Source organism: Lepidochelys olivacea (assembly GCF_965140295.1).
Source record: "Lepidochelys olivacea isolate rLepOli2 genome assembly, chromosome: 1".
In the NCBI taxonomy this organism is placed as follows: domain Eukaryota; kingdom Metazoa; phylum Chordata; order Testudines; family Cheloniidae; genus Lepidochelys; species Lepidochelys olivacea.
The window spans coordinates 139,987,209-140,014,815 of NC_140411.1; the positions used below are offsets into that span (position 1 = coordinate 139,987,209).

Genomic DNA, 27,607 nt, shown 5'->3' on the forward strand with positions numbered 1-27,607 from the left:
GCACTGCACTCCTGAGCATAGCAACAAATATTAGTGGCTTTCAGCATAAAATTGCTGCCTCAAGGCATCCCTGATCCTTATGGCCCTTCTCTGCGCCCCTCTAATAGCCCTAGTCTCTGCCTGTTCAAATTCAGCCTCCAGGCGCTGAGCCTCAGCAGTCCAGCCTTGAGTTAAGCTTTCTCCCTTCCCTTCACAAATATTATGGAGTGTACAGCATGCAGCTGTAGGCATAGGAATATTGTTATCGGACAGGTCCAGCCTCCCATGTAGGCAGCACCAGTGGGCCTTTAAATGGCCAAAAGCACACTCAAAAGTCATTCTGCACTTGCTCAGCCTATCATTGAACAGCTCCTTGCTGCTGTCAAGGTGCCCCATGTATGGCTTCATAAGCCACAGCATTAAGGGGTAGCCAGGGTCTCCCAGGATCGCAATGGGCATTTTGATTTGCCCTACAGTGATTTTCTGGTCTGAAAAGAAAGCCCCTGCTTGCAGCTTCCTGAACAGGCCAGTGTTCCAAAAGATGCGTGCATGATGCACCTTTCCAGACCAGCCTGCGTTAATGTCTGTGAAACCCCCACAGTGATCCACAAGCGCCAGGAGAACCCTAGAGAAATGCCCCTTCTGATTAATGTACTTGGAGGCTAGGTGGTCTGGTACCAGAATTGGAATATGCATGCCATCTGTCGACTCCGCAGTTAGGGAAGCCCATTTGTGCAAAGTCATCCACAATGTCACGCATGTTGCCCAGAGTCAGGGTCTTTTGGAGCAGGATGCAATTAGAGGTCCTGCACACTTCTGTCAACACTCGTCCAATGGTCGACTTTCCCACTCCAAACCAGTTAGCAACCGATCGGTAGCAGTCTGGAGTAGCCCGCTTCCACAGTGCAATCACCACACACTTCTCCAGCAACAGAGAACAGCTCTCATTCTCATGTCTTTACGCCGCAGGGCTGGGGCGAGCTCATCACACAGTCCCATGGGTGTGGTTTTCGTCATCCGAAAGTTCTGCAGCCTCTGCTCGTCATCTCAGACATGCATGACAATGCGATCCCACCACTCAGTGGTTGTTTCACTGACCCCCAGAAGTGGCGTTCCACTGTGGTCAGCATCTCCGTGAATGCCACAAGCAATCTCGTGTCGTAGCTATTATGCGTGGCGAGATCGATGTGAAACTCCTCTTGCTTTTGTAGTTTAGTTTAAGAAATAACTCCACTGCCACTCGTGATGTGTTAGTGAGAGCGAGCAACATATTGGTCAACAGTGCGGGATCCATTTCTGCAGATCGAAGAGGCAGGGCGCGCAGATGGTGCCAAATGTGGACGGAAGCACAGGGATTGCTGGGATGCGAAGCAATGTATCACGGGGCATTGAGACAGGACCCAGGATGCCCTGCAACTCCCTCCGCCTTCCCACAACTCTTAATGGCAGAAGAGGAAGAGACGTTCTGTGGGATAGCTGCCCAGAGTGCACCACTCCGAATACCACTGCAAGTGCCGCAAGTGTGAACACGCTATTGTGCAGTCAGCTGGCAGTGTGAATACACAACAGCGGTTTCCCTTCAGTGCCTTCTGAGCAGCACTGTAACAGCCGGTGCTGTAACTCTGCCAGTGTGGACATACCCTTAGTCTCCGGGTCTATAAACTGAGGATACTATTGCTTCCCTGCCACACAGGGTTGTTGTCGATTAATGTTTGTATAGTGCTTTTTGAAGATAAAAACTATCTCGCAAATATTTTTTTTTTCAAAATGTATATATGTGTGAGACAAGGTGTCACTTTCTAAGGCACTGCACAGGAATGCTGAATTATGCTAAATTCCCCCTAAACTCAGGTGCTAGAACCCTATATGAAGATGTAACTACTGCTGGCTTCTGCTAGCAGATGGATCACTTTAACTCCAGACAGGATATAAGAGGGATTTGAGTGTCTTATTCTGATGCAGAGGGAAGTAGAGGCTGGGACAGGGGAGGTCATGCAGGGAAAAGCCTTAGCAAGAACCATACTTGAGGAAAAAGTTTAGGCAGAGATGCGTGTGTCTTTATGGTTAACTTACCCCCTTTCTGCGGTTTGTTTTATTGTAAGTTTGGACTGTATTTAATATGCGCACACTTTATTCAGAGCATGCTGTGAGCTTCTACTTACAGTAGGCTTATTATATTTCTAGGAGGGTGTAATGCCTCATCCAGTCCCACTGAAGTCAGTGGGAGTCTTTCCACTGACTTCAGTGAGCTTTGGATGAGCCCTTACTCTACAGTACTTTTATCATCCAGGATCATGTGGAACTTGCTGCTGCATTGATTTACTGAGGCAAATAGCTTAGTAAGTGTTCACATAAAAATAAAAGATTAGATTTTTATGAAGGGCAATACTGCAATTAAACTAGCTAGAAAAACAAAAGGAAGGTTATTAGCCCTTATGCTTCAGGGTATAAAGCTAATCAGCAGCTGGGGTCAGGCGAAGCTTCCTTTCACAACTGTACAATTATGCATATTATGTATAACTGTGATGCTAGTTGCAGTAGGAGGCAGGCTACCAGACTAGCCTGATGATTGGTCCATTCTGATGCACCAGTTTTGTCAGTGGGCAGGTCCCCTGTTTGTCCCCATATCTCCCAGCTGACACATTTTAACTCTCACCCCAAAAAAAAAAAAAAAAGCTCTAGCTCATATAACTCTTTGATTTCAGGATCCGCCTTCATTTCTGTGAGATTATTATTTTTAAGGTATTAACTTCACAAATTATTACCCAGATGTCCAAAGCAACTTCTCCTAATTCTGCAGAGTGGTGATGAAATTTGCTCCCTGCTAGTGTAAATGCTGGGACATGTATAGATATTCATTTTATACTTCAGAAAGCTCAGGGTTTCTCCTTTCATATTCTTCTTAAATTTCCTAATATTAAAAATATTATCCTAATAACCTGACTCAATAAAATTCCATAAGCCAATTTAGCTGATCCATAGAAAGTGACATTTATGTTTGTGGATTTGAATGTTTACACAATAAAGGAGTAAACCTATAAGCAGGGGTCTCAAACTCAATTTACCTTAGGGCCAGTGCCAGTCCTCAACTTCTCCCAGCGGGCCAATAATGTCACTGAAGATGGTTTTCAGAAAAGAAAGCGTTTATATTGTATTTTTTTTATTTCAAATTTCTTAGAAATAATAAAACTGTCCTACAACTTTATATAGTTCTTCGCCAGCCAGAGTTTTTAGTGTTTGCCAGACACCTGGCAATGCTTCAGTTCTGTCAGTCTGTTGATGTTTGACCTCAGTGACTGAGCGGTTGAAACCTTCAGGATTGCAGCAAGGTGGGCATCAGATGGTTGTGTTCAATATTTTGACTTGTTTATATTCATTGTGGAAAAGAGTGATGCTGCCTCCATGGCTGACTCTGCCCAGCAACTAATGATGATGACTCTGCGCAGCGACTAGTCATGGTCCCTTTCCCCCAGCCAATGGGAACTCCGGGGGGCTGGGCCTGCAGCAGACATTGCCAGCAGCGTGTCTGCCTGCATCTCTCCTCCACGGGCCGCAGTGTGGAGGTTCTCGGGCCACAGATGGCCCGCAGGCCGGGACTTTGAGACCCATGTTCTAATGAGTAGATTTGCTGTACAATGAAATCGCATGTTTTTAGAAATTCCTAGTATAGTAGAAGCGGTAGTCGTTGTCACACTGTCTGCAGTGGCTCATAACCCTAAGTGCCTACCTCGGGGCAGAGTGTCAAAAAACAGGGCATATATCCCAGGCTGGTGGTATGTTCTATAACTAGATTTCACCAAGCCAGTAACAAATGTGAACTCCCGAATCACTCTACCACTCTACCATGTAGTCACAGACTGGACTTTGTGATGAAACGGTCACTTAAACCAAAAATCACACCACATCAGGTTGCTCCCAATCCCAAGTGATCAGCTGCTTACCCCAGATCAGTTGGTACTGCAGAGGTTACACCAAAGACAATGCTGGCAGCCAATTCTGTAGTAAACTAACTGTAGGTTTATTAGCTAAGAAAAGGAAATGAGAGTAATTGAGAGCTAAAAGCAGGTAAAATATAACAGGTGAGTCACTGTTTGTAATTCTAAGTGGTGGCAGTGATGTAATAAACTGCCAGTCTCCCAAAAGTCTTTTTAGGGTACCCAGATTGTCTCTGGGGATCTCTGCTTTGCATCTGGTACAGTTCCCTGTAAAAGTCCAAACAGTCCAGAGATGAAGGATCTTTCCATGAGTCCATATTTGTAGTTTCTTCACTCCGAGAGCAAGCTGACAGTCTCTCTACCCACAGTGGCTTTTCTTTTGATGACAGGGAGTGAAGAGCCATCATACATAATGGCCACTTGCTTTGAAATTAACATTTTCTGTTTAAGTCCTTCACTGGCATTTCACAAGATTTCTTTGTTGGGCTATTTAGTTACAGGGGTGTACACAATGAAAATGTTTGCTATTACATTAGAACAGGAACAAATGAATGAAAATAATACAAGTAACATTCCTCTAATTTTCATGAAGTTCAAACACCTGAGTACACTCATACATTTACACTCATTTTGATCTATACTAATACAAAAGTCTATTGGTCTGTTGCCCTGATCTGACTGGGTCTGCCAGCATCACAGCAGTAATACTAAGAGTAGAATAGTAGTGATAAAATATCTGTTATCTAGTGGTAAGATGAAATCCTCCACTGGGCAGTTGTTAGCAGTGGGGGATACAGCAGAAGATTTTCAAAATGCCATATTGTAAGTTAATTTTTAATTTAATTTTCAAGATAAGCTTTTGAGCACCCCTGTCTGTAACTCACCAGGCTCTGTCTTGCCCTGTAAAACAACCTGCTTAACATAACCACCAAATAACTCCACTCTCCCCAACCTATGAGCTGTTTCTTTGGTAATTAGGTCCCACATTCACGAGGAGCTGGGTATTCTGCTTCTCTCTTCCTCATTTCTCTGGTGTGAGGGTGTACAGTGCTGCCTGGAAACGTGCCAAGAAATACTTTTTCTCTATTAGCTGGTTCATTTGAAAAAAAAATTGAATTTATGGAGGTCTAGCTATTGGGTGAGATAGTGTCATCTGACCATATTGCAGTTGATTAGACCATTTGACAATCAACAGGATTAGCTCTTTTCTTCTTGTCTCTATCTCTCCCACCTTCCCACCCCCCACCCGCCAATCTGTGACCTACAGTATTTCTGTTGAGCTGTAGCAGCCAGTGCTCTCTAGGCTTAGATGTGCCCAATTATCCATGATTAATGAATTGTAAAACCTTGCCTCAAAACTGACTCGAAATGATTTTGACTGAAGTGTTCTGATTTTTTCCTGACTGATGTTTTTATTTTGAAAAATAATACACTGTGTAAATGTGATTCAGAAAGAGAGTAATTCATCATTGTCTCTGGGGAGTGCAGTGATTCACTTTCATAATTTAATTTGTGGTTCAGCTATTCAGGAAATAGAGTTCATACATGTGATCACAAGAGACTGAACATATTTTATTACCAATGCAATCAATTATGTGTTTTCTTCCTGTCGTCTTCCCTTTCCATCCATGATAAATTCAGGTAGTTTAAAGAGCATCCTTATTTGTAATTGCTGAAATACAGTACAACAGAAATGATTTCTTGGATTTATGTATGAAGAGGGTTATGACAGGAGATGGGTCATGTGGATAACAGACTCTTTCAAAGGCAGAGAGTTTTAATAAACTTGAAATATCAATTAACAGTTTCGGTATGTTTTGTAAAGGAGCAATTCATTTTCATTTTTAACATTAAGAAGTACTATCTGCCCATATTTTCTCTCTTTGGTTTTCTGAGACTCTCAGCACTTTCTTTCTGGTCTGCTATATTTTCCTCTTACATACTTTCTCCCTTTGTATCCCCTCTCCTCCACACACATCAGTGCTACTTCCTTGCAGCAAATAGCTTGGGAGACCAGACAGATTTCTCATGAGGTCGATGAAACTGCCAGCAGTTGCTTTAAGCTCCTCTTTGAAACAGCACCTGACCCAAAGTCCATTGAAATCAACGGAAGTGTTTCCATTCACTTCAATGGGCATTGCTTCAGGTCCTTAGCCTTTTCCTCAACCTTTATGATTTCTTGACTCAGAAGGTGGGGGAAAAGCCAATCTGGAGTTTGGGCCTCTAGTACATTGCAGCTAGACCACTATGGTTGGATATTTAGGCTCTCAAAACATTTGTCTCTAGCATCCCAACATGAATCTGAAATTCATTGTAGATTTTGATGATGGTGAAAACTGAAGCTATTGAACTGTAATAGATTTTTCTCTTTTCCTCCCCAATGTTTTCGCCTTTGAAAAAAAAAAAAATCAACTTTAAACTGTCCATGAAGGTCCAACCAACTCAGAGCCGTTGATTCTCTTTGATGTGGCGATCTCTATTGTTGAGCCAGTCGGTGACCAATTTTTTTTTTTATTCTACCATATTATTGTCTATGTGCACTAGAAAGTATTATAGTCACAATCATGGTTAATATAGAGATTGACATTTGTCCATATTTTTTCAAAGCACCTACACAATGGATTTGCATGTTACTTCCACTGAAATCTACAGGAACTGTGCTGCGAAAAATCCACATGCTACTTCATAAAATAGATCTCTAATTCCTAACCATGAATTCAGTCCACATTTCTGTACCCACTGTTATGGGCCTAATGGATTGAAACCTGGTCTCATGGGCCTGGCTGTCAATAACAGCATCCACAGGCGTCGACTGCGTGGATGCTGCAAGGCTGGAGCACCCACAGGGAAAAATTAGCAGGTGCTCCACACCCACCGGCAGCCAAGCTCCCCCCGCCTCCTCCCTTGATTGCACCGCGTTCCTGCTCCTCCCTCTCCCTCCCAGCACTTCTGCCTGCTGTCAAACAGCTGTTTGCCGGCTCTCCGGTAGGGAGGGGGAGGAGCGGGGGCACAGCGCACTCAAGGGAGGAGGCGGGAAAGAGGCGGGGTGGAATGGCGGCGGAGTGGAGGTAGAGCAGGGGTGGGGACTTGGGGGAAGAGGTGGATTGGGGGCAGGGCTGGGGGCAGAGAGGGGTCGAGCACCCACTGGTGGGAGCAGAAGTCGGCACCTATGACAGCATCAGTAAGCATGTGAAGAATTTTGGGTTCTGGCATTGCCTTGCCCACTGAATCCCAAGTACTGCTGTTACTGAGATAAGTAGCAGAACAGCTCCCTTTTTGGTGAGGTAACTAGCAGAGATTATAGGAGTAGCAAATGTCCACATTATGGGGTATTACTGTAATCAAAGAAGTTGACCTCATTTGTCAGAACTGGGTTAAAGTTCCTGGTCTCTGCCACGGAGGCCTGAATTGGGATCATGGAAGTTGTGCCCTATGGACCCCAGCTTTCCCCACTTCAGAAGTATTCAGTGAGAGGAAAGAGTAGGCCAGAGGTCAGTTAACTCATCAGGAAGATTTCCTCACGCACAAGAGGCACAGGACAGAGAAGTCTGGCCCCAACTTTGACTAAAGAGGCTATTCTGATCATTGTACTGTTTCTGGTGGAGGGGAATTTTCAACTAGTGTAAAGCTGATAGAGCTGGCTCCCCACACCTTGCACAGGGGGCACATCATCAGAAAGAAGAGGACAGAGCAGAATTCTGCTCCAATATGAGAATTCTCAGCTGGCTTACGGTCCCTTAGGCACTATAGCCAGCTGTTGCAAGTTATAGCTGCCCCAGGCTGCCCTTTCTAATGTCAGGACTGCAACTGAGGCAGCTTGAGAAGCAGGAGGCTATAATTGTCTTCATAATGACCCTCCCCACTTCTTCGAGTGTATCTGGTGCAGGAGAGAATATTGGGCTGTATTTCTGTTAGTCCGCGTGCTTAAACATTTGACTATGGAAGTGTTTGTGCATATTTGATACAGCAATCTGTATAATAAATCAATCTTTTTTTCTTCTGTGAGAAGACATCGGTTGAGGAGATGCCTGATAAATCTGCCCTGACACAAGATGCAGATAGTGGTGACAGTCAAGGTATGAGAGCAAAGTGTCTTGTCTTTTTGCTTAATTCATTAGGTTTTAGGTGTAAATAAGCGCTTTATACAATTCCCTTTGCTAACAGAATCTGTGCAAATCTAGCTTCTCAGTCAGTTATGCATTTATGTAAATCTGAAAGAAAGGTTTGTAACAGTAACCAAAGAGAGGACGTACTGACAGCAACAGAGCTGAAGAAAAACAAAATGATGGTCAGTTATTTTAAAATGAACCCCTCATATTTGCATAACCTTTAAAACCCAAATATACCTTCTAAATGTATGTTGGTCCAAATGGGCCTAATGTCATACTTTTTGCCTAAGACTTCAACAAGAATTTTGCTTGAGTAAAGAGTGCAGGATCTCGACCTTAAAGGTAATAAAACGACAAATGATGATTTCTTTTAGGCCTGCCTCAGATCTGCCTCATTCTCTGTAGCTGACATACTTAGGTAACAAGGAAAGCCTTTAGGTATGTAATGGTCCCATAAGGATGAAGTTTTGCTTTATGCATATTTACAAATTGTTTTCTATATGATTATGGAAATCTACCTCTTTTTCTTAGCCAAGGCACAGTTGCAGGCATGGAAGGTACACTTGGTCTTATTCTTTAAGTTATTACTATAAATGGGATTCAAAAGAAAAGGGAATATTCCTTCAGGGTGCTGCCCGGAAGGAGAACTCCCAGATAGAACCGGATGATTTTTTTGTCAAATAGTAAATTTGCCAAAAATGCACTTTTGAGGCACTGAAACTTTTTGCGAATTTGCCTAACTGTTTCAAGGGGGAAAATTAAAATGTTTTATTTCTGCTTTTTGGTTTTGAAATGTTTTGATTTTTCATTTTGAAATGGCATTTCATTTTGAGATTGTTATTTTAAAACACCCCAAAATGATTCGGAACAAAAAATTCATTTTGGTAAACTAAACATTTTGTTCAACCGGAACATCCAAGATCCAAGTTACCCGGGAAAGAATTTTCTGTAGTATCTGGCTGATGAATCTTGCCCATATGCTCAGGGTTTAGCTGATCGCCATATTTGGGGTCGGGAAGGAATTTTCCTCCAGGGCAGATTGGAAGGCCCTGGAGGTTTTTCGCCTTCCTCTGTAGCATGGGGCACGGGTCACTTGCTGGAGGATTCTCTGCTCCTTGAGGTCTTCAAACTACAATTTGAGGACTTCAATAGCACAGATATAGGTGTGAGGTCTTTTTTAGGTGTGGTGGGTGAAATTCTGTGGCCTGCATTGTGCAGGAGGTCAGACTAGATGATCATAATGGTCCCTTCTGACCTAAATATCTATGAATCTATGAAAAGCTGAAAAAGTGGGTTTTTTTTTTTTTCAGTTTTGCATTTTGTTGAGGTCTAACGCAATGTTTTGTTAAAATGGAAACAGATCCCCCTCCCCCCCCCGAAATTTTTCGGTTTGGCCTCTGAACTGAAAAATCAATTATTTGCTTAGCTTTACTTTGAGGAGTCAGAATTCTGTAGCTCAGGATGTTTTAAGCGAAACAAATTCTCATTCATTTCCATCATCTCACAGATAAATCAATTCTGCATTGTCACTTAATTGTATATTTAAACGTATATAGTAGTAGAAATAGAGATGGGAATGAGGTAGCAGACTACGTCCACATAAATTCCTTTTACTCAGGACATATTGCAATGAAGTGAGTTTCATCCATAGTGATCCCGTATAATACAGTTCTCAGCAAAACGAGTACAGCTTTTTTGGTTGGTTTTTGTTTTGCTCACGTCCTTGATGTGGGATGTTTTAGGTGTTGGTGGAAAAGGGATATTGTGATCTAAACCTTTGCTAGAGGAGTAAGCCCAGAGGACCGGGAGCTCCTGGGTTCTGATCCTGGCTTGGTTGCTGACTCACTGTGTGCCTTTGGGCAAGTCACTTAGACCCAAGTTATCAAAAGATTTTGAATGCCTCAGTTTTTAGGTTTCTAGCATGAGATGCTTAGGTCCTAACTTTCAGAGTTACTGACCACTGAACATGCTCAGTTCCATTAACTGGAGTTGCAAGTGCTCAGCACCTTTGAAAATTGTGTACTCGGTCTCTCAAGTTAAACACCCAAAAGCTGAGGCACTGAAAATTTGTGATCGGTTGGCAGCTTGGGCCTAGAGCTCTCTATGCCTCACTTTTTTATTATTATTATTATTTATTATTATTATTATCATCATCATCATAATTAAATAAAGATAATAGTGACTTCACACTGTTGGTTTGAGGAATAATTTACCTAATGTGTGTACATTTCTTTTCAGCATGTATGAAATATTATTAATAGGGCCTTCATCAATGTTGAGAGCTATTGACTTTTGTTTTCAAGTACATAATTAATTTAAAATAACTTTCAATTTATTTTTAATTAAGCTCTGAACATAAGCACTACTGCCAAAACAATACCAAAGGATTTTAAACCATCTCAACACTTGTCTGTCAAAACAGGTAAGAGGAGAAAATTTTCATGTTTTATAAAAAAATTAAAATTATATATATATGTATATATATATTTTTTAAAGAACTTGTCAGCTAAACAATTTTCTTACCAAAATAAGCCTAAATTTGTTTTATTATTTCATTTCACTGGTAATGTTCCTTTCACTCTAGTGATAATTTTTTATAATAAAATTACTTTTAAAAAATGATCGCATGGGTTAATGACCATTATTTGCAAAATTCATCCAAATTAGGATTTGAACTTGTCAAAAAGGTTCATCTACTGTACCTTTCTTCTGATTTTTATTTTTTAATGGAATTAAAAAATCTTTTATTAATTTCTTAAGCACAAAGGACATTCTGTAATATAGCATATTGTAAAGTTCTATTTTTTTCTGTACATTAGATTGGTAGAAGTTGGTAATAATATAACTGTTGATGGAAATCCTTCCCAAACTCAAAGTAAACATTATATCTTGCCGGTAATGATTCTGAACAGTCTTCATTTTCACAAGAGCTGAGTACCCATAATGCTCAGAGAAGTCAATGAGTGCTCAGCAATTTTGAAAACTAGACCTTGTGACAGGAATTATGATGCTATAGGACTGGCTCCACAGTTCAGGCTGGAAGTAGCTTTCCTTTCCAGTAGCTTCCTTCTCTTTCCCACCCCTATCATCTGAGAAAGTTTTATTTCTGGAATGGCATATGTCAAAAATCGCTTGCTTGGTCCAGAAACTTCATTTCATTTAACCTCAGTGAGAACTGGTGCCTTTAAAATTAACCACCCAGCCTTCCTAAAACTATTCCTTGCAGAACTCTGAATATTTGAAAACTTTATCAGGTCTCAGTAGAGCTTATAAATCTCAGTGGTTAACCATTTAGGTATTAGTGCAAATCTGGGTTTGCCCTTTTAAAAAAAATTGAAGTTTCTCATCCTTTTAATCATGAAGATATCCTTGATTAAGCAAACTGACCCCAAGGGCCTGTCTTAGCAGTTGTGCCTTAAAATTCAAGTTTATTAATGGCCCCTCAATAGCTGTGTGCCTCATTTCCGACTCTGTTTTCCTGGCTCCTTCCCAAACACTTGGTAACTGCCAGATTTCCTATCTTGAGCTCATGTTCTTGACTGATTGCTTGGTCTCCTGCATACATACTTCCCTCTAGGGAGGAAGAGTTAGTGGCAGAATGTTCATCTTTCTCTCTTTGTACTTCCGCAGGGATTTCTGAATTTCATTTTAGCAGGACTCCTGGCAATACAGCTATTGCTTAGGGGCAGGTACCTGTCAGTCTCCAGCACTCGGGCCACACCAGGGCCAGCAGCCTCTTCATCTCTGAGTCGCCCCTCTTAGGCTTCCCGGCTACAGAGGCTGCCGCTGCCTTGGGCTCGGGCCACCCAGCTCCCCCCGAGTGGCACCCGGTTCCTGCTGCTCTTGGCCAGCAGGTGCGGGGCCCCAGCCAAGCCCAGCCCCTTGCATCTCCTCCGCGGTGGCGCCCCCCGCCCACGTCCTCAAGGGTGGCCGCGGTGGCAGCGGCCAGGAACCTAAGAGGGGCGACTCAGAGATGAAGAGGCTGCTGGCCCTGGCGCTGCCTGAGCGCTAGAGACTGACAGGTACCTGCCCCAAGCAATAGTGTAAAAAAAAAAATTGGGGCACAGCTTTTTGGTGCCCCCAAATCTTGGCGCCCTAGGCGGCCGCCTGGTTCACCTAGTGGTTACACCGGCCCTGCGTGCAGGGCTCTAATTGAGATAAATAGGGAAAGTTCAGTTCTCTCTTGGAGTTGTTGATTCAGGCTGTCTGCCTGTGTTATAAACTCAGGAAGGACAGCATTTCATTGGTTCACATTTGGAAGGTTTTCTTCACCATCATAAAGATTAGTAATTTGAAGCCAATGCAAACTGTTTGATTCAGCACCTTTGCAAATCGGGCCACTTATTTAGGTGCCCCTGTGAAATTACATTATTGAATGTGGGCACCCACCTTTAAAAAATTTGGTCTTTAATCATTTCCAAATGACAGTTTAAATTCTGCTCTTGTTGCTTAAGCCAAGCAAGAAGCAGCTCAGTGTGTTGCAGACTGTGTACAAGTGTTTTAGGATAGTCAAGAAATACTTGCAAAAAGAAAAGGAGTACTAGTGGCACCTTAGAGACTAACCAATTTATTTGAGCATAAGCTTTCGTGAGCTACCGCTCACTTCATCGGATGCATTCAGTGGAAAATACAGTGAGGAGATTTATATACACACAGAACATGAAAAAATGGGTGTTATACACACTGTAAGGAGAGTGATCACTTAAGATGAGCTATTACCAGCAGGAGAGGCGGGGGGAGAAAACCTTTTGTAGTGATAATCAAGGTTGGCCATTTCCAGCAGTTAACAGGAACGTCTGAGGAGCAGTGGTGGGTGGGGGAAATAAACACGGGGAAATAGTTTTACTTTATGTAATGACACATCCACTCCCAGTCTCTATTCAAGCCTAAGTTATTTGTATCCAGTTTGCAAATTAATTCCAATTCAGCAGTATCTCATTGGAGTCTGTTTTTGAAGTCTTTTTGTTCTAATATTGCAACCTTTAGGTCTGAAATCGAGTGACCAGAGAGATTGAAGTGTTCTCCGACTGGTTTTTGAATGTTATAATTCTTGACATCTGATTTGTGTCCATTTATTCTTTTATGTAGAGGCTGTCCAGTTTGACCAATGTACATGGCAGAGGGGCATTGCGGGCACATGATGGCATATATCACATTGGTAGATGTGCAGGTGAACGAGCCTCTGATAGTGTGGCTGATGTGATTAGGCCCTATGATGGTGTCCCCTGAATAGATATGTAGACACAGTTGGCAACGGGCTTTGTTGCAAGGATAGGTTCCTGGGTTAGTGGTTCTGTTGTGTGGTGTGTGGTTGCCAGTGAGTATTTGCTTCAGGTTGGGGGGCTGTCTGTAGGCAAGGACTGGCCTGTCTCCCAAGATTTGTGAGAGTGATGGGTTGTCCTTCAGAATAGGTTGTAGATCCTTGATGATGCGTTGGAGAGGTTTTAGTTGGGGGCTGAAGGTGATGGCTAGTGGCATTCTGTGATCACTCTCCTTATAGTGGGTACGATAACACCCATTTTTTCATGTTCTGTGTGTATATAAATCTCCTCACTGTATTTTCCACTGAATGCATCCGATGAAGTGAGCTATAGCTCACGAAAGCTTATGCTCAAATAAATGTGTTAGTCTCTAAGGTGCCACTAGTACTCCTTTTCTTTTTGCGAATACAGACTAACACGGCTGCTACTCTGAAACCTGTCAAGAAATACTTGTTTCTTCCTTTCTCTTTTCAACCACTTTAACATATTAGCTCCATTTACTGCATGGCTTTCAGTTCAGTCTTCAGCCTCTAAAGCAGACCACACTCGTTAATTTTCCAAAACTGAACAAACTCCAAGACATTAGGTTACAGGCCAAAGGTCCAGAATCTGCATTCTAAGGTTCCAAAAAAAAAAAAAAAATGGAATTGGGAATTGCTAGTGTCCCTGACCTTTCTTTTGTGTTTTTCATGTGAGATGCAGGCTTATGTGCATTGAGGCAGTGTTACGTTTTCTGGAGGTATCTGTGCAACTAATGATTGCACATACAAATAAACTGTTTTTCTTATTTAGGAGAAAAAACCCAAATAGTTCTCCCCCCTCTCTCCCCAGGCTGGGTGTCATGGAATCTTAGTCTTGAATTTCCCGACTTTCACTTGCTTAAAAAAAGGCCTCGACCATAACACTGCATTGATGTAGTTCTTTATTTAATACAATAAATAATCAGTTCAAAATAGGATTCTGTCTTCTCTCTATGTCCTCATGTTCACCTCAACAAAACATCATTTGAGGACTCTGATGTCAACCTTCCATAAAGTTTTGTGGGGGGGATCTGAAGAAAATATAAATATTCTAAAAATATGGTTCACCTTGAAGGATATAAAATGAGAAGGCAAATCTTTCAAAAATTATACATATAATTCAATAGTTATCATTAATACTGTTAAAATTGGGTCATATGATTGTAGAAATCTGTTGCTAAAATTGTATTCTATGGGTGTTTCAAACCTAAAAAAAGATATTCATTATTGTTCATTGTTAATGGTAATTCCTTCTCCTCTCTTCTTTTAGTTGCTAGTAAGAGTTGGTTACACTGAGTCAGTTTGTTGATGACATTAATCTACTGAGAGATTCGTTCATAAGTGGTTTTCTTATTGAGCATTAATCACTACCAGTTGCATCTGTATATCCTCCACGCAGAGCCTCAGTCAATAGTGTACAAGCCATTCAAACAACTTCTCTTGTGAGGAAAAAGTGCATGTTTGTGGATCTACATTATGTTGCCTGCTATCTTATTTGTTCTGCATGTCTGTAAACCCCCCAATTGGTATGTGCATACAAAAGAATAATACAAGCCATTAAAAAGTCAACATTTGCCAACTGCTACCACAGATAGAGCCTGTGTAGGAAAATCTATGGTAAAATCAGATAGATATTGGAGTGTGGTAATTGTCTGCAAAATACTGATTTTTCTGAAGGTAACAAATAACACTGAAAGTCTCTCCCTAGTACCATCCCTCTGGGTTCTCTTTAGCATTCTATCTAGTATAACAATTTTTTTAAAAAAGGAACTTACCTATCTTAGACTTTTAAAATTGTTTACACTGGTGTAATACCCCAAGAATCTTTCTTTTGGGGAAGTAGATTTGAAAGCAAGCACAAAGTGACATTTCTCAAAATTACTTTTTGTTTAGAGAGGAGACTAATAGAAAGGGATGTACATATATAGGGAATGGTTCCAAGAAGGTAAATCATTCACTGCTGTTTTTCATGTCTCATAAAACAAGAAAAGTAAAACTGACTAAAGGCAACAAATTTAAAATCAATAAAGGAAATACTTTTTAAACAACTCTGAAACTGTGGAACTTATTGCTGCAAGATATAACTGAAGCCAAGAGTTGGAATAGCCAGTCTCAATGGGACTAAAAAAAGAACTAGAGGATTTATGTGGGTAATGAGAACATCCACTTTTACAGATGGGGAGTGAGGTGTGAAAACAATTGAATCCTCATTATTATGCAGGGATAAACATCACTCTGACATCCTCCATTTGTTTGTAATTAATTCTAACTATCTATCATTCTGCAGATAAAGAAACCTCTTCTTTTTTTAAAAAAAAATGTTTTTAACAAGTAATCTGTTGGTTTCAGTTGTTCAGGAATCGAACACACTCAAGGCAAGACCAAGATCCAGGTACTTGTTTCTATTTCTGTCAAAGAAATATTCCCATCTGAAGAGACCTTCAACAGTGTATTATTTAAACATCAAACTGTTTAGGAATGAAGGTGTTGGTGTTGCATTTTATTAACTGTGGTGGAAATAGACGCCAGCCTAATGTCATGTAGGGAGATCGGTCATCATCCCATTTCAGGAACAGTCTCAAGACTTCATCTAATTAAAAGTTGCATGCTACATATGGATAGCAACATTGGACAATCTAGAGAGCACCAATAATGGCAGCATCTGATGCGGCTGACTGTGTCCTGTCTTTTGAATTGTGTACTATCACATATAACAGTAACCGGTTGGTGTGTAGAAGAACATAGTGTATGGTTCATATAAGAATGTGGATTAAAAATGAAAGCTGCTAATGTTGGTTACTTGCAGGGAATGAAAAAGGCAACTCATGTCTGAAAATATTGTGTAATCCAAAAATACAATAACTGGGTTAAGCATTGTTTTTGGCTGATCAACATTCTGGTATGCCCACATTTTATATTCTACTTTAGGTTGTCTATTTCAGTCGGTGAGATTAAGTACTTTAGTGCTTCATTTCTTTCTCTAATGTATTGAATGTGTAATCATGAGTCTCTTCCTCATAAAGCTTATAATTAATTGAACAAAAAGGAGGAGGAGGAGGAGAAAAAAGTAGCCTGGCAGAGGAGGAGGATATACCAAAGAGTAGGAGAAACTAAAAGAAATAAACGCTTTGAAATTAAACTAAAGACTGTAGAGAACAAAATTATATGCTTGACTGTTTAGAGTTTGTTTCAAGGGTTGTAGATGTAGCCTCTTACGCCAGAAGTTGTAGAAGTACTAAGCAGACTTCTCTGCAGCAGATGTATTTTTGCTCCCAAAATGACAGTAAACTGAGGGGAGGGAGGGAAAGGAATTTGACTGGTCTACTACAGCAAAGCAGTACACTGGTGCTGCAGACAGATAGTATTTGCAGAGCAGAAGTTTGATATACTTCAGGGTTGGAAAAAAGTATTGAGAGGGGAAGAATATGAATTTATGTCTAATCAGATAGTAAAGTGAGTAGTAGAAAATTAAAACAAGGAAAAATGCACTTGGGATGGGTACGCAAAAACTGGAAATGAATTAGTCGGAGAAGAGGAACGCAAGGTTGATGTGATGTGATAAGGAAATTTTTACTTCTGGAGAGCTGAGTTTACCTTGCATAAGAAAATGTGATTTCGCGTGTGTGTGTGTGTGTGTTCTCAGTCCCTACTAGCTGTTTAGCACATGGCAGAACCACCATGTAACTAGACACAGAGAGAGTTTTTTGGTCATGAGTTGTACATTGGAATAGAGTGGCAGGGGAGGGTTGAGAGACATGGCTGGCAGAGTCTGTGTCCAGGAAGATTGCACAACACCTGCACGCTTTGTGCCTAACTCAAACTGGAGCTTTTATTGTCTTAAAATTCACTTAATTGTGTTTTAAAATCATAAAATGGGAAAAAAATCTTAAATTACTTTGAAAAGAAAATCACGTGACTAAGGGTCTTCAATGGAATACTTCAAAAGTATGAAGTAAGTTCATTTTTAACCTCAGAACCCCTGTCTAGCATGTATTGCATAAAACCCACAGGCCTGTATGTGTTTGCATGTTCCCCACTGTGCCTGATCCACAGAGGATATGAGTAAAGCTGTGTAAAGGACAGAAGTTCCATTTTGCAAAGGATTTCGAGGTTTCAGAATTTGACTGTTTCAATTAGGAACAAAACCTGAACATTTTGAAATTCTCTGCAGATGAAAATTCAAAAATTTCCCTCCCCTCCTTTTTGATTTTGTATTCTATTACAACAAATGTAAAAAATTTGGAAACGAAAAATGGAAATGTTTCATTCAAATAATGTTGCAAGAGGATATTGACTATTTTAAAACTAAAATTCCTGCAAAATAGACTGTATTTCGATTTTGATAGAACTTCATATTGTGACAGAATATGGTTCCCTTGAAGTTTATAAGACCAACTCTAGATAGGAGTTCTAACTCTTAGCCTAATTCAATCTATAGAGATTCATGCTTTTAGTTCTGGAGGTCCCCGGTTCAATCCCTGGTGTCAGTCAATATGGTGGCCTTCAAGTACTGTAGCATTGTATTAACTCTGCAAGGCCAGATGCATTTTTGTCTCCTAGGTACTACTTTACAGTTCTTTACTGCATGAATGATAAAGTATAAAGCTGCCTATCCCCCCCCCCAATATATCTCCCCTTCCATTGTTTATTGTATATATTTGAAGTACAATATTTTAAGGGCCTAATCCAAAGCCCTCTGGCTTTAATGGATTTTGGATCAGGTTTTAAAGGAGTAGGGTTGGAGGATTCTAAACCCTGGGCTGAAAAATGCAGTGGAAGCAAAGGCAACGTGTTGCATGTGAACTCTGAAACAAGTTGGGTTTTACCTCATATGTTTATTGGTTTCATCAAAAATATAAGATTGAAGTTGCCGGCGTCCAACCTGTTAACAAAGAATTGTCTACTAACTGCTGCCGATTTGGCAAAAGCTGCTGATCCCTTTACCCGTTGGTTGGAGTTTTTGCTGGTTGTAGACAACTGTTTTTTTGTCTTGCCTGCCATGCATAATGTGTTACAGTAAGTATAACACTTCATGTTGTCAGTCCTGATTTGAGTAAAGTCTGCAGCCTTGCAGAGAAAACTTGTGACTCCAACAGCAGAAAAATATTGGGCTCCACTCAAGATAATGAAACTTGTTACAAGTGTTTAGAAAATACATTGGATAGTGCACAGACAGTATCACGAAAATGGATCATTGCTCCTAAGAATAGACAGTCACATTCCAGTTTAAGGCATGGTAATGTGAGTTCAGATAGTTTTGCCCTGTTGTCCTACCACTTAATTATTAGTTTAGACCCCCAAATTACCAACTAGCTAGCTCATAAGCTGAAGGAGACTCATGTGACCTGAACCAGACAGTTCAGATTGTCTCTGCTGCAACACATTTAGGGCAAAAAAAACCTGAGCTTGTCTAGGCTGCTTGCTCAAGGAGGTACAGATTTCTCCTCCCTGAGCCAGTGAGGGCAGGCAGTGTTTCTAATACTGCCCTCCCCCAGGAATTCCATTAGAGGAGGACAGCTTTTTAATTTCCCCAATGGTCTGTTGGAACCCCATAAACAGGTGCTGTGAGGGTGAACTGAATAAGACTGGGCCCCGTTTTGGCCATCCTGCTCAGCTGCAGACCCTGGAAAGGAGATGGGGTGTAGGCATATTGCACTGTTACAGATCCTCTCAGGGGGATTTTGCATTGCCAGCAGCCCTGTGCCCTGGTGGGTTATGCTGGCAGAATCCATCAAAACTGCAGGCTGCAAGTGGTCTCCTGCCAGGATACCTTGTTGTTTGAAGTACTATAACTTATGTTACAGTTAAATGCAACATTTTGGCTACATTTCTTTATTTTTGTGCTTTTCAGAATTCAGCCATATTGTAGGAAATAAATATCATAGCAAAAATGCTTCAGAAGCAAGTTAGCACTTTTAATATACTCCTAGTGGCAGCCAGAGCCCAACATGTTGAGAGTTCAAATTAAAGTTTATGGAGAAGGAGAGGAAGAAAGTCAGTAGAAAGGAAAGAAATTTTCACTCAGGTGTATTCAAGATAGTTACTACAATTATTCTGCTGTTGGCTGAGGTCACATGACCCTCCAAGTTAAAGGAGTGGAGCCTGAAACTATAAAACTAAAACATTGAGGCTAAAAGGCATTTTTAACACTTGTACTAATTCTGTGGCTTGAAAAGTAACCCTCCCTCTCTTAAGAGCAATAATACCCTCTGTCTGTGCCATCTAATATTATATCCCACCGCCATCAGCTGCCCTTTCAATCCATGAGGCAATGATTTTCCACTGTAAAGCTCAACTCCAGTCAATATTTACTACATTTGTATAAATGAATAGTCTAAAAATATCAGTTGATTTTATTTTCCTTTGAGATTCTTATATTTTCCTTTAGGTCCTATTCTAGCACATCTATTGAAGATACAATGAAAAAAGGGGAAGAGCCCCCTACACCTCCACCAAGGCCCCAGAAATCACATTCCAGAGCCTCTTCCTTGGACCTAAATAAAATCTTCCAGCAAAACACACAAGGTAAACATTCTTATTGCTTATCACTCAGGTAGTACTGTGATAGGTGCTTCAGAAATACATCTATTCTAAATAGCTAGCTATCTTTAATAAATATTTACATACACAACTGTTAATGTTATCAATATATTTCTGCATCAGATGAGATATATATATATATATACACACAGAGAGAGAGAGAGAGATATGCGTCAGATGTTGAGACTATTATCTTTATATATATCTCTATAGATAGATAATTTTTTTTCTTTGTTGTTCATTGAGGCTATGATTCAGGAAAGGATTTCTTTTCGGGAAAGCAGAAAGTCCCATAGAAGCAAATGGGATTTAAGCACATCCTTAAGTGCTTTTCCTAAATAGGAGGCACTTAAGCACATAGTTTAATAGCTAAAATATTGTTGTTAGAAAACATGTATGGTAGCACAACATTATTTAATGTTATTAAACAACACAAAAAGTTTAGTATTGGTGTCAGCAAGTAGTAAAATTATACAATGCTGGTGCATACAATCTGATCTTTTCTTCTTATAAAACTGTTCACTGATGACTAAGCTTTCAAGATAACACATTTTTCAAACATAGCCCAGCAGTTTTTGCAATGAAAGAAAGCAGCTGGAACAGCTTTAGTGTCTTGAAGCAGAAGTTTTCCAAAACTGATTGAGCAAGATATCCTTAGGTACGGTTTTCTGCCCAACATCAGTTGTACAGGCCATTAGTATATTTACTCAGGGGAAAATAGGTGCATTTCCGCATAGGTTTGTACATAAAAGGATCTTGCTTTGGTTCAATAATACCAATATAAGACTTGGGGTTTTTTTTAAATGAGATTACTAGCTCCTTTCTTACCACATTGTCTTTGGTTTAGCAACCTGACAAAATTAATCCTCTTTGCTAGGTTCACCGTGTATTATTTTTGCTGCCCTTGGCACACAGCATGTTGGTTTACGTGTGCCCACTTATATGTATTGTTGAGCTTTATTCATTCCTGGAAACATCATGGTATGTTTCAAGTACAAGCAAAAATGTCACTTAAATACTTACATGAATTGGCAACATCTTTCTCTCTTCTTTATGGCCTCACTTAGATAAGAAACATGCCCATTTTTTCTCCAAGGCTGTACATAATATGGTCCTGGAGAAAGGGTGTTCCAGGGGTGACCTGTTGCTCTGTCACGTGGAGGGGGGGAACATCATGGAAGGGATATTCTTGCCTTTGGGCTATTTTTGGACTCTTTTTGTAGTGGCCTTCATTTCCCAGTTTGGGTAAGAGGCTCTGAATGAGAGATTTTCCTGCTTTCTGATCACTGATAAAAAGAGCAGTTTTGCAGGCTAGGTGATGGTGCAGTGAGGAATGTTGGTGTTCCTGTTAATGGTTGCATCCTGAAGCAGCAACAGTCCCTGTTTGGGGAAAGCTGGGAAAGGAATGGGTTTGAAAAATGTGTCATTCACCAGGATTGACCTCACACTTTCAAAAGTCTCTGACACACTGCTGTTTGGGCTCCTGAAACAAGCCACAGGAGGCATACAGCTGATGGTGTTGGTGAGTGTTCTCTGTGGGTACAATGTGCTTTCCCTCTTGTGTCATTGCATGTGTTGGGAGTCTGCCTTCAGATTCTTCCTGTGGACTTGAATTTGGAAATAATATATGGAGAATAGCACGGGCCAGCAATGGGTGAAGTATTCCTCTGAATTTTGGCAGGTGTTGTGGCTTTAAAAACAGTCTGCATTGGCTATCTGCTGTCCAGCTGCTCACAACATTTTCTGCCTGTCAAATCCATTGAAGAGTTTTCTTCTGGACTGCAGTCTGGGCTAACTTCTGTGTTTTTGGCAATGATCGGAGTCCATGTTACAGCAATGCAGTTATCTTTGAAATGTAGTGCTTTTGTATAGTATAGTCTGGAATGCATTTTATTCGCTGTTTAATTTCAATTCTTCATTACAGTTCTTTAATTAATGCCTGTGTGACATAAAGTTTATTTGTTTTGGGAAGACAAGCAGCTTTGGCCAAGTACTGTAGTTGCAATCATCAATAAGATTCCTGAGTAGGTGGAAGCAGGAGAAAATATAATTACAGATTAAATGTATGTTGTATCATCTATCAAAACAGCCACATAAGTATTTACAAATGAATTTGTGACTGGCAGCTTCGTTGCTGATTTGCTTTTGGAACTCAAGTCCCACTGAGAATATTCTTGCGGTACAAGATACGTGGAAAGCAGGCACCATTTCTTTCATGGGTGTGTAAGCAAACAGTCAGTGGACTCACTTCTTCCAAAACTACTATTGGATGTTGGTTTCAGCCATAGTAGTCAGTAACTCAGGGCCAGCATTTTGGTTGCTCTACCTCAGTCTGTGTAAATTAAATACTATGTTTTCTTAGTAAGAATTGGTCAAGGTTTTTTAGCTTTTATTTTTATTTTATTATTTTATCTTAGCTTATGTAGGTTTGAGGGCCAGATCACAACCTACTATTTATTTTATTATTGCTGGGCAAAAAATGGAAAAAATTTTCATGAAAGTGTTTGCAAAAAATGTCCCCTTATTCCATGAAAATGTTCAAATTTCAAAAATTCTTGACCAATTCTAATTACTCGTAGACTTTAAGGCCAGAAGGGAGCCTCATGATCATTTAACTGACCACCTTCACATCGCAAGCCACAGAACCTCTCCCACCACTTCTGTAATAACTTCTGTATGTGTTATTGACATCCTCCTTCGATTGCAGTAATATCTTGGGGCTCCATCTTGCTAGGCTCTAGGCACACACAATGAAATGTTGTCTCCTCCAAACAGTGTACAATCTAAGTAAAATAATTCTTTTGTGGAGGAGACCCTTTAAGCATGGATCTTCCCTTCCCCATATGGAAAAGAGGGTCAGTGGCTTTCTGCAGAGACTTCTGAGGCTCTGGCAATCCACGGAAAGGAAGAGATGGGCAGTGGCTAGGGCTGGGGGAGTATGATTGGGGCAAGAGCAGGGACGTACATGGGGTTGCTCTTTGTTCCCCCGCACCAGCATGCCCTTAAGAGTTCCTCACAGAAAACTAATACAACCAGAAAATGTATTTGCCACATTTCTGTGGATTTGAGATTTACCACCATCCATACGGACCCTGGACTTCAGGAAAGCAGACTTCGACTCCCTCAGGGAACGGATGGCCAGGATCCCCTGGGGGACTAACTTGAAGGGGAAAGGAGTCCAGGACAGCTGGCTGTATTTCAAGGAATTCCTGTTGAGGTTACAGGGACAAACCATCCCGATGAGTCGAAAGAATAGTAAATATGGCAGGCGACCAGCTTGGCTTAATGGTGAAATCCTAGCAGATCTTAAACATAAAAAAGAAGCTTACAAGAAGTGGAAGGTTGGACATATGACCAGGGAAGAGTATAAAAATATTGCTCGGGCATGTAGGAATGTTATCAGGAGGGCCAAATCGCACCTGGAGCTGCAGCTAGCCAGAGATGTCAAGAGTAACAAGAAGGGTTTCTTCAGGTATGTTGGCAACAAGAAGAAAGCCAAGGAATGTGTGGGCCCCTTACTGAATGAGGGAGGCAACCTAGTGACAGAGGATGTGGAAAAAGCTAATGTACTCAATGCTTTTTTTGCCTCTGTTTTCACTAACAAGGTCAGCTCCCAGACTGCTGCGCTGGGCATCACAAAATGGGGAAGAGATGGCCAGCCCTCTGTGGAGATAGAGGTGGTTAGGGACTATTTAGAAAAGCTGGACGTGCACAAGTCCATGGGGCCGGATGAGTTGCATCCGAGAGTGCTGAAGGAATTGGCGGCTGTGATTGCAGAGCCATTGGCCATTATCTTTGAAAACTCGTGGCGAACCGGGGAAGTCCCGGATGACTGGAAAAAGGCTAATGTAGTGCCAATCTTTAAAAAAGGGAAGAAGGAGGATCCAGGGAACTACAGGCCAGTCAGCCTCACTTCAGTCCCTGGAAAAATCATGGAGCAGGTCCTCAAAGAATCAATCCTGAAGCACTTGCATGAGAGGAAAGTGATCAGGAACAGCCAGCATGGATTCACCAAGGGAAGGTCATGCCTGACTAATCTAATCGCCTTTTATGATGAGATTACTGGTTCTGTGGATGAAGGGAAAGCAGTGGATGTATTGTTTCTTGACTTTAGCAAAGCTTTTGACACAGTCTCCCACAGTATTCTTGTCAGCAAGTTAAGGAAGTATGGGCTGGATGAATGCACTACAAGGTGGGTAGAAAGCTGGCTAGATTGTCGGGCTCAACGGGTAGTGATCAATGGCTCCATATCTAGTTGGCAGCTGGTATCAAGTGGAGTACCCCAAGGGTCGGTCCTGGGGCCAGTTTTGTTCAATATCTTCATAAATGATCTGGAGGATGGTGTGGATTGCACTCTCAGCAAATTTGCGGATGATACTAAACTGGGAGGAGTGGTAGATACGCTGGAGGGGAGGGATAGGATACAGAAAGACCTAGACAATTTGGAGGATTGGGCCAAAAGAAATCTGATGAGGTTCAATAAGGATAAGTGCAGGGTCCTGCACTTAGGACAGAAGAACCCAATGCACAGCTACAGACTAGGGACCGAATGGCTAGGCAGCAGTTCTGCGGAAAAGGACCTAGGGGTGACAGTGGATGAGAAGCTGGATATGAGTCAGCAGTGTGCCCTTGTTGCCAAGAAGGCCAATGGCATTTTGGGATGTATAAGTAGGGGCATAGCGAGCAGATCGAGGGACGTGATCGTTCCCCACTATTCGACATTGGTGAGGCCTCATCTGGAGTACTGTGTCCAGTTTTGGGCCCCACACTTCAAGAAGGATGTGGATAAATTGGAGAGAGTCCAGCGAAGGGCAACAAAAATGATTAGGGGACTGGAACACATGAGTTATGAGGAGAGGCTGAGGGAGCTGGGATTGTTTAGCCTGCAGAAGAGAAGAATGAGGGGGGATTTGATAGCTGCTTTCAACTACCTGAAAGGGGGTTCCAAAGAGGATGGCTAGACTGTTCTCAATGGTAGCAGATGACAGAACGAGGAGTAATGGTCTCAAGTTGCAGTGGGGGAGGTTTAGATTGGATATTAGGAAAAATTTTTTCACTAAGAGGGTGATGAAACACTGGAATGCGTTACCTAGGGAGGTGGTAGAATCTCCTTCCTTAGAGGTTTTTAAGGTCAGGCTTGACAAAGCCCTGGCTGGGATGATTTAACTGGGAATTGGTCCTGCTTTGAGCAGGGGGTTGGACTAGATGACCTTCTGGGGTCCCTTCCAACCTTGATATTCTATGATTCTATGATTCATACTGTGAAACTCTGGGTGCCACCAGCAGCTTGGGAATGCTGTAAGAGCCATGCTGCAAGGTGGAGGGAGTGTGCCTCCATGTGGGGGGATAAAGGATGAAGCTTAATATAAAACAAGCCAGGGCAATAATCACAGAATCGTAGGACTGAAAGGGACTTTAGAGGACATCTAGTCCAGTCCCCTGCACTCATGGCAGGACTAAGTATTATCTAGACCAGTGGTTCTCAAACTAGGGCCGCCGCTTGTTCAGGGAAAGCCCCTGGCAGGCTGGGCCAGTTTGTTTACCTGCCATGTCCGCAGGTTCGGCCAATCGCGGCTCCCACTGGCCGCGGTTCACCACTCCAGGCCAATGTGGGCTGTGGGAAGTGGCACGGGCCAAGGGATGTGCTGACTGCCCTTCCTGCAGCCCCTGTTGGCCTGGAGCAGCGAACCGTGGCCACTGGGAGCTGCGATTGGCCGAACTTGCGGACACGGCAGGCAAACAAACCAGCCTGGCCTGCCAGGGGCTTTCCCTGAACAAGCGGCAGCCCTAGTTTGAGAACCACTGGTCTAGATAATACTGTAAAAAAATTACAGATTAAAAATCTGTAATGATGGAGATTTCACAACTTCCCCAGGCAATTTATTCCAGTGCTTAACCACCCTGACAGTTAGGAAGTTCTTCCTAATATCCAACCTAAACCGCCCTTGCTGCAATTTAAGCCCATTCCTTCTTGTCCTGTCCTCAGATGTTAAGAAGAACAATTTTTCTCCTTCCTCCTTGTAACAACCTTTTAGGTACTTGAAAACTGTTATCATGGCTCCCTCCGTTTTCTCTTCTCCAGACAAAACAAACCCAGTTTTTTCCATCTTCCCTCATAGGTCATGTTTTCTAGACCTTTAATCGTTTGTGTTGCTGTTCCCCAATTTATCCACATCTTTCCTGGAAGGTAGTGCCCAGAACGGGACACAGTACTCCAGTTGAGGCCTAATCAGTGTGGAGTAGAGCGGAAGAATTACATCTTGTGTCTTGCTAACAACACCCCTGCTAATACATCCCAGAATGATGATTGCTTTTTTTGCAACAGCATTACACTGTTGACTCATATTTAGTTTGTGATCCACCATGACCCCCAGATCCCTTTCTGCAGTACTCCTTCCTAGGCAGTCATTTCCCATTTTGTATGTGTGCAACTGAATGTTCCTTCCTTAGTGGAGTACTTTGCATTTGTGTGTATTGAATTTCATCCTACAGACGCTCCCCGGGTTACGCAAGACCTGACTTACGCAAATCTGTACTTACGTACCAATGGTCCATCTAGCTCAATAGCCTGTCTTCCAGCAGTGGCCAATGCCAGGTGCTTCAGAGAGAATGAACAGAACAGGCAGTCATCAAGTGAGCCATCCCCTGTCGTCCACACCCAGCTTCTGGCAATCAGAGGCTAGGGACACCCAAGAGCATGGGGTTGCATCCCTGCTCGTCCTGGCTAACAGCCATTGATGTTGATGGATCTATCCTCTGTGAACTTGCCTGGTTCTTTTTTGAAACCTGTTATAGTTTTGGCCTTCATAACATCCCCTGCCAATGAGTTCCACAGTTTGACTGTGTGTTGTGTGAAGAAGTACTTCCTTTTGTTTGTTTTAAAACTGCTGCCTATTAATTTAATTGGGTGATTCCTGGTTCTTGTGTTACCTGAAGGAGTAAATAATACTACTTTATTCACTTTCCCCACACCAGTCATGATTTTATAGACCTCTATCATATCCCCCCTTTGTCATCTCTTTTCCAAGCTGAAGAGTCCTAGTCTTTTTTAATCCCTCATACGGGAGCAGTTCCATACCCCTATTAATTTTTCTTGCCCTTCTCTGTATCTTTTCCAATTCTGATATAACTGTATTGAGAAGGGGTGACTGGAACTGCATGCAGTATTAAAGGTGTGGGCATGCCATAGATTTGTATAATGGCATTATGGTATTTTCTGTCTTTTATCTATTCCTTTCTTAATAGTTCCTAACATTCTGTTAGCTTTTTTGAGCAGAAGTTTTTCAGAGAACTATCCACAATGAATCCAAGAACTCTTTTTTGAGTGGTAACAGCTAATTTAATACCAATTGTTTTATATAGTTGGGATTGTTTTCCAATGAGCATTACTTTTCATTTATCAACATTTGTTGTCTACAGTAGTGCAACCTCCATTCTGATTTTAAATATCACAATTCTTTTAAAAAGAAGACCCCTCCCACCCCATCCCTACTTAGGCATTTCAACTCTTCGCCATGAATGATATCTAGGATATCATCTTACTCTGTTCCATCCTTCTGAATGTAAAAGTTTATGCTGGCTTGATTCCTTGACACAGTACAAATAAAATTAAAGCAGACTTTATTGTAGAAATAATTTGGGATAATGATTATATTCACCTTTCCCCCCTACTCCAGTGGCTCTCAAACTTTTTTACTGGTGACCCCCTCTGAGTGTGACCCCCCCCTTATAAATTAAAAACAGTTTTTTATATATTTAACACC

General features: G+C 41.6%; 1 protein-coding gene across 7 annotated transcripts in view; it reads left to right on the forward strand.

Annotated features, from left to right (window-relative positions):
* Positions 1-27,607, forward strand: part of REPS2 (RALBP1 associated Eps domain containing 2) — a 150,149-nt gene that overhangs the window by 82,980 nt on the left and 39,562 nt on the right. For all 7 annotated transcript variants that reach the window (XM_084631749.1, XM_084631746.1, XM_084631747.1 and 4 more), the window contains exons 10-13: positions 7,924-7,990; positions 10,371-10,445; positions 15,654-15,696; positions 19,693-19,829. In XM_084631749.1, coding sequence (XP_084487875.1) covers positions 7,924-7,990; positions 10,371-10,445; positions 15,654-15,696; positions 19,693-19,829 — 322 coding nt within the window. The remainder of the gene's footprint in view (positions 1-7,923; positions 7,991-10,370; positions 10,446-15,653; positions 15,697-19,692; positions 19,830-27,607) is intronic.